The 7,344-nt window shown below is 42.2% G+C and overlaps 1 protein-coding gene across 1 annotated transcript; it reads right to left on the bottom strand.

Annotated features, from left to right (window-relative positions):
* Positions 1–5,886: 5,886 nt before the first annotated feature.
* Positions 5,887–6,597, bottom strand: nanos1 (nanos homolog 1). Its single transcript, XM_076105330.1, has one exon. It carries the CDS (start codon positions 6,595–6,597, stop codon positions 5,887–5,889), a length of 711 nt encoding a protein of 236 aa, XP_075961445.1.
* Positions 6,598–7,344: the final 747 nt, after the last annotated feature.

Here is a 7,344-nt window from a genome sequence, read left to right as displayed (position 1 = left end):
CAAGTTTGAAAAGGCCTGTTCGTAAAACATTACATGATGTCGGATTCATCCTCGCAGTCTGCAGAAAGACGCAGATTGTTCAAGACGACGTCGACAGGAAATTAAATTCCTGATTCTGTATTTGCACCACGAGGCACAAACAGAAACCCAGTCCCTTGCTGTCTTGTTTTATATTTATTGTTGACTGTCTAATAAAATGCCAATGCTAGTGGATAAGCTGAGAATGTCCACAGCAGGAAATGACTGAAGCCAGACATGCGAGTATTTCTAATGCAGAACAACTTTTTAAAGAAAACGCACCCACAGAATAAATGTTGAGATTACTTGATGCGGAGCAGATCTTCTGCGGATACGCACCGGTGACTTGGAGGATTATTTCAACTGACAGTACATCTGCACCAGCGAAACGGCCACTGAGAAATAAGCCGATCATGCTGTGAAAGAAACTTAATAACCTGTCTGGCTCACTTAAACAGCAACGCTTTTTGCTTTCAGATAAATCCTTTGTGAAATTTCAATTACGGCATCAAAGCTGCAATCTGCCCTCAGAGGGACAGAGTTGTTATCTCGGAGCGCTGCGAATGGTCAGCGCAGCGTCGTTGACAGAGAGTTCAATAACACCGTACTCGTCATTATGATGCCTTCCACATCAGCGGCTTTGAATAACACTGGATATCAGAAGTGTCACACAACAGGTATTCATGTTTTTGTAATGCCTTTCATCCCCACAGGGGGTGCTAGTGTGTTTCAAAGGACATCTATGCCAAAAGCCTTTTCGGGGGTTTTCTCTTTTTTTTTTTTTTTTTTTTCCTTATTCCAATTTTAAAATCAAACCGGCACCAATAAGCCATGTAATGTGAAGGCCAGAGATGGTATCCTCTTTAGCTCGCTCTATGGAATGACTTTCATGCTCAGCTGCTGTCCAATTTTATTCCCAGGAGTTGCTAGGCGACAGGAGCATCCTCATTACAAGTGTATGCTGGGAAATGATGTGACCCATAAATGAATTCTGCAGATCTGTGACTTATCATCAGCCGTCTGCACTGTTGTCATGAGGGGTCAGTGAAAGAGAGGGATTCTATGCAAATGGCCCATGAGGTCGTTTAGCAGAACCGTTTCAGTATTTGCTTTGTCCTGCAGAACCAGACGGATTAGGTTTTAATGTTTCAGCTCCATTACACCACAGACAGATGTGATCTATTGTATTTTGATGCAGTTTCTCAGTCTGCATCATTAAGAAGCAATTGAGTAATTCAAGAATATTTTTAAATCTGCAGCCGGCAGAGAGGCTATGATGGCTGGAACAGTGTTTTCTGAGAGCTGATTGGACCAGTGGATTAATTCTCCAGATTCATATCTTATTATTTGCCTTTTAACATTATTACATGGGTCGATGAAGAGGAGGGGTTCTATTAAAATGGGCCAGGGTTTCATTTTGTCATGTCAGGATGGCAATACAGTGGACAATAAGAAAACGCATAGATGAAGGGTGCATTTCATCATCTGAGAAATGAGAGAAATTCTTCCCTTAAATGTCAATAAACGGTAAACGATACCCTTTTTTCCACCAGTATTTGTTGCAGGGTTTTTTAAACTCAAGAAAACTCACAAAAAATAGGATCTGGACTCTTCCCATTGTCAGCATCTGTTTGTTTTTTTGTTTTTTTTCTGGTGAGTCTCTTTTGACACCATGAATGCAGCGGAAAGCAGGGTTAGTAAACCGTGAAAATGTTACGGTGGTTACTTCTTTTTATATATATATATATATATATATATATATATATATATATATATATATATATATATATATATATATATATATATATATATATATATATATATATATATATATATATATATATATATATCTGCTACTTATTCAGTCTCTCTTTGAAACTCTCAAACCAGAGTTGGTGACTGTTGGAATAGTGGAAAGACTCACAGATCATTTTGATGAGTTTGAATAGTGTGTTTTACGATGATCAGCGCGGTAAAAAGGTTTCTGTCAATGGAGTCTGGTGACTTTTGAGGAGAGCATATTATTTATATGTTTTGTAAAATAGTAAATAATTGCCCAAATCCCTGTTGTTTGTATTTATTATATGTCCGTTTCAGTGCGCATTAAAGACTAACCTCAGACACATTTGTCCCGGGAATGAATTCAGATTATAACCTTTTAGCACTGAAGACAAAATCAAGATGTTAGTCAGTGTTCGTGTTTCTGTTGTCCAGTGAGAAAGGGGCTTAAAAAAACCTTCAGCGTGAAAATATATCTTGTAATCTACTGCAGTGATTTCCACCAGGCTTCTTCTGCAATTGGAGAGAGACTGTGTGGTGTATAAAATAAACAAAATATGTGTTTAAGATTTAATAATCACATATGGGATTTAAATTTGCTGTGATGCTGATGGTGTATTTATTGTTAGAAAAAAAGCTAAAAATGATCGTGAAATGGTTAAACATCTACGTTTTTAGACTCCTAATGATTAGCAGATCATAGCGTGAATGTAAACTGAACAGAACTTTCTGAAAAAAATAAGGAAAAGAGAGACCAAGACTAAACATACTCAACTCCAGGATTATGCCGCTGTGAATGGATTCACAGCCACGGATCAGCCATTGTGTCTCTGTAGTTTAGTGATATCAGGCAATTCCATGAAGCCTGCCCATCGATCAGACCGGTACGATGACAGAGTACTTGAGCCCGTCTGATCGGGGTACATCGGACGTCTGCTGTACAGTAACTACAGCTCTTTAACCAGGAAACCTTCTATGCAGCCACCGTGATGAGCAGCGTGGATTAATGAGTCCTCTAAATCACAGCAAAGACTAACTAATGCTGCGGAGCATGAGCTGAATCTTAATCACCTGCCAGAGGGGATCCCATTGCCTCATTCTGGGTGATAACTAATACAACACCTGACCGATAATGCTGCCATTTAATTTCTTCCTCAATCATCTCCCATCTCTGTTAAAGAACATTTAGTACATGGCAGAACTTTGCTGCCTCACATCTGAAACAAACCTCATTTGTTTCTCTGCAGGGAGATTTGTCGTGCACACAAATATATTATAAATATATAAATACAAGTATATTGCATTAAAAACAGCCACATATTATGTGATCATGGGAGATGCATATCTCATGAATGGTGCACCTAAGTAGATTATAAGGGCTCTGTCTGCGGAGCGGCTAATGGAGGCGGCGTAGAGGGAATAAGACCTGTTAGCGTACTGTGTTTGCCTGAAATGCGAGCCCGCCAGGCTTTTTCACCACTGTTCTCACAGAGATAAATCCCTGTTGCACTTAGTAGTCATCCATTTTTAATGGCGCAGCCTCAGCTGGGGAGATGCATGAAGGCAGAGGAGGAGGGAACAGGGAGGGAGGAAGGGTGGGGGGGAACAGCCAAGGTGTGGATGACACCAGCTGGTTGCCTCGGGCTCATGTATGTACACTCTTCTTGATGTGTTTTTGTAGTGCATGCTCAGCGTCAGCAGCAATTATAAACGTCTGAGGTTGTTTTGCTGGCGAGTCGGGCCGCAAGACAGTGAAACCATTCATGAGCTCATCATGGTTTTATTTATTGCGCCCTCATTGATGGCGCATTTGTAAGAAACCGAGCACTCACAGCTGCATAACTGTGTTCAGCTCTTTCCGGAAAAAAACCCCCCGACAAGAAGCAGCAGCAAAGCTCTCTGCCTGCTTTGAGCCCCCTTTTAAAGTCTGCAGCAGCCATTCCACAGATGGCAGGCGGAGAAGGCCGGGAGGGCCAGCTATTCAACCCACTTCAGTGCAAACATGATCCGTTTGAACGGCGAGGCCTAAGCCAAGACATTCTTGTGTGGGCAGACCTCCCTAAACAACCGCCGCACTGTGTTTGTCCTTTGGACACAAATCTTTGAGATACCAGATCAGCAGATCAGTTTTGGTTTGTCCAAAAAGCAAAAAGGTTGTTTTATGCATGAGGGGCTCAAACGCTTACACGATCCACATCCAGTCTGTTAGTTAGTCAGTGAGGCAGTCAGTTAGCAGGCCAATTAGGGCAAGCAGGGGTGTTCCTGGAAGTGTGTTTTTTAGTCGACTTCCCTGCTTGATTCAATCAGTCCATCTGCAAATCACCAAGTCAGTCAGTAAACCGGTAATTCTAGACTCCTGCACACCAACAAAAGAATGCAAAAGGGGTTTATATACCCACTCCGTTTAACCAACTGAAGAACACGACCACATAGCTCCAAATATTTGATAGGTTTTTATTTCTCTAGTGGATTCATATGTTGTTATTCTGCACAGCAGCATACAGGAAATCGTGGCAAAATATAAATAACAAAGTTCAACAGTGTTTTCTTTTTCTATTATTCATTTAATCAAAAAAATCCTCTGTTAAAAGTGGCAAATTGTGTCAGCCTGTTTCAATATCCACTCTCTGGCACACTCTCAAGAATGTAACATTGACCAACTAAACTTTAAAAAGTATGGGTATAATCGTTATTTACAGACAATCACCTTTTGGTGAGCAATGCTTATAGCTTCTTGGAAATTCACTTCCGTCATGTTAAATGCGACAAAATGAAAATACAATTATGTTATACAAAGATCAAAAATACTATCAAAACCCTTATTATAAATGGCAGCACTATATCAATAAACTGCTGTTGACATTTTACATGTAAGTACAAAATCCTGTTGAGGTAGCGCCCTCTGAAGTCACTTGTAATGTTAAAATACTGAATAAACATCACTTTATATACAATACAGCAAATCTCTCTTCTTTCTTCAATGCAATTGTATTCCTTTGGTAAACAAAACTGTCAGAAATGTGCAGTCCTGCAAGTGACACTTTCAATCATACATTCACAACATTTTTGCATCTTTTTTTGGGATTATTCAGGAAAAGAAATAACGGGGATAACATGTCGTTGTTGTTTGCTAACATTCATTTGCTCTTTTTCACCCCACGCTCAGAGTGAAAAGACTCTCAGAGCAGGCATGAGACTGTCCGGTGAAGATGTTGGGCAAATCAAAACAAACCACCAAAAAAAAAACCGCTGTAAAGAAAGAGAGACCTGGCGGAGAAAAGGAAATCCAGTGTGTCGCACTTATTTGGGAATGTAAACATACAGAAACGCAGGCTAGTAGCTCTCATTTCTGACTGCTTGTTAAGTCAGATGACGTTTTCATCACATAGCATTGGAGTAAAAGTTTGGCTTGGCAACATTTGATTATAATGTCCCCCAGAGAACATGAGTCCTAAACAGAGGCCACATTGTCTCTTTTTTTTTTTTTTTTTCTTCCTGCCTCGCAGATTGAATGTCAACTTTTTGAGCACGTTGGAAAATATGTTGTGGAGTTTTTTTTTTTAGGCAGGCAGATGGGAGCAAAGAGTTCCTCGTCCAGTCAGACGCACACAAGCACTCATCAATGACACATTCTTGAGCTTCTTTAATGGCAAACATAACTTTGGTTTTCTAAGACGAGAAAGAAAATCGCAGCGAGTTTAGCTCACCGTACAAAAATACTTGGTAGAAATATGACATTCATCCCCTTTTTGCCAATGTCAGTGTGTTTCCCTACATGACCAAAATACTTCTCTTCAAATGTATTCACACTTTGTGACTATTGATACATGTTGTATATGCACACACTCAAATGACTATAAACTAGCAAGAAAAATAAATCCAATGTATAAAGCATAAAATCGTTCTATGTCGATAAAATAACTATAAAAATATAAGAGATCTTAGAGAGAGAGAGAGAGAGAGAGAGAGAGAGAGAAAAAGGATAAAATCAATATGTTTATGAAACTGGGATAAAGGCTAAAGCCGAAATCAAAACAGTCATCTGGAAATAGTTCAGTGCAATTCAATTTACTCTATAGTCATGTCTGTTTAGAATATTTTCATCCTCTTACCACCCACAGCCCTCCCTCCCTTTAATGGTCGCTGGGATGGCTGGTCTTTTGACAGTGGACAGTATTTTATCGTGTGGGCATTGTCCCCGTTGGCACTGCACAGGGGGCAGGTGTAAGCCCTCAGAATCGGGCACACGACCCTGCCGTCCGGAGTCTTCAGGACGTGAGAGCCGTACACCTCCTCGGGTGCCCCGTTATTTCGGCAGAAGACGCAGATTTTGGGTTCCTGCTTGCTCCTGGAGGCGGGTTTGCGCATCTTCCTCTCCATGCCGAACAGATCGAACCCGGCGAAGCTCCCGCCGAAGCCCACCTCTCGCTCAGGCAGCTGCACACCGAGCTGGTTCTGGAAGGGGCTCAGTATCGAGAAACGCTCTTTCAAGTCCAGGATGGAAGCCGGCGGGGGGCTCCCGGACGGGCAGCAGCAGTCCAGGTGACCGCTCTCCCCAACGCCGCCCGCGATTACGCACGGACACGGCGGGGAATCGTCCAAGCCCAGGGTCGCTTTAAGGGACTCGGTGATGGAGTTTGGGTTCTGGGGGATGCTGAGCTTATTATTCTTCGTGACCAACGTCGTCAGCCCGAGATAGTCGTTCCAGAAATTAAAGGTATAGTCGTAGGGGCTGCGCGCATTCAAATAGTTGTGATTGAGAAAATCCATGGCCGCTTCTGGTCGTTCGCTCGCGGTCATGAGGGTGAAGCAACCAGAGTAATCCGTAAAGTCTTTGTAGCCAGAGTTCTTCTCCAGGAACGGTTCGTGCACGGCGACGTGGTCTCCAGTGTTCCGGTTGTGTTTGTGCGTCCTGCAAACAGGCTTTCTGGTTATAAGGAGCAGGAGGGCGGGGCGCTCTCCCTTCAAAAACCAAGTTTGTGATCAGGTTGAAAGCAGGCTCCCTCTCTTCAACAGCAACGTTTAGACAGTTGTTTTTCTTGCAGCCGGGCACTTTTTCTTCTTCTTTTCGACATCAATCATCATTCTGGCTTTTTTGGAGATTCTGGCATTTCTATTAAATAAAAGTTGTTAATAGTTAATGATTTGGGAGCAGAGAAATAATTTCGCTCTTACTGTAGTTAATTACGTTATGTCAGCGCGAGCACCAATCAATTGGAGGAGGATAGCTCGGCTCTTTGTTTCCTCTTGGTGCTAAGACGTTACAATTCCGCATGTTTCGTGAATCAATATCGTTAATCATTGCGCTTGAATACCGTCAGCCAACTCGGGCGTTCGCACACCTTAACCCGTTGTGTGCCAGCAGCAGAGGCCCTTTGTTCCACGCAGCAGCGGCCATCCTCTCTCACTGTCCGGGGAGAAAACGGTCTGTGCTGGTGCATCCGATCAATGTTGAAATGGAACCAATATGAGGCGAACCTATAAACCAGACACTCGTGTTTCCTCACGCTGAAGAGGTTTACGGCTCAATTGTATTGTCTATTCAAA

The sequence above is a fragment of the Anarhichas minor genome, unplaced genomic scaffold (genome assembly GCF_050575085.1).
Source record: "Anarhichas minor isolate MPS153535 unplaced genomic scaffold, ASM5057508v1 ptg000031l, whole genome shotgun sequence".
Lineage (NCBI taxonomy): Eukaryota > Metazoa > Chordata > Actinopteri > Perciformes > Anarhichadidae > Anarhichas > Anarhichas minor.
Note: the sequence above shows the minus strand (reverse complement) of the source record. Positions and strands in the feature narration are given on the sequence as shown.

Coding starts and splice junctions, on each gene's coding strand:
- nanos1 (XM_076105330.1), bottom strand. CDS start 6,597: ATGACCGCGAGCGAACGACCAGAAGCGGCCATGGATTTTCTCAATCAC.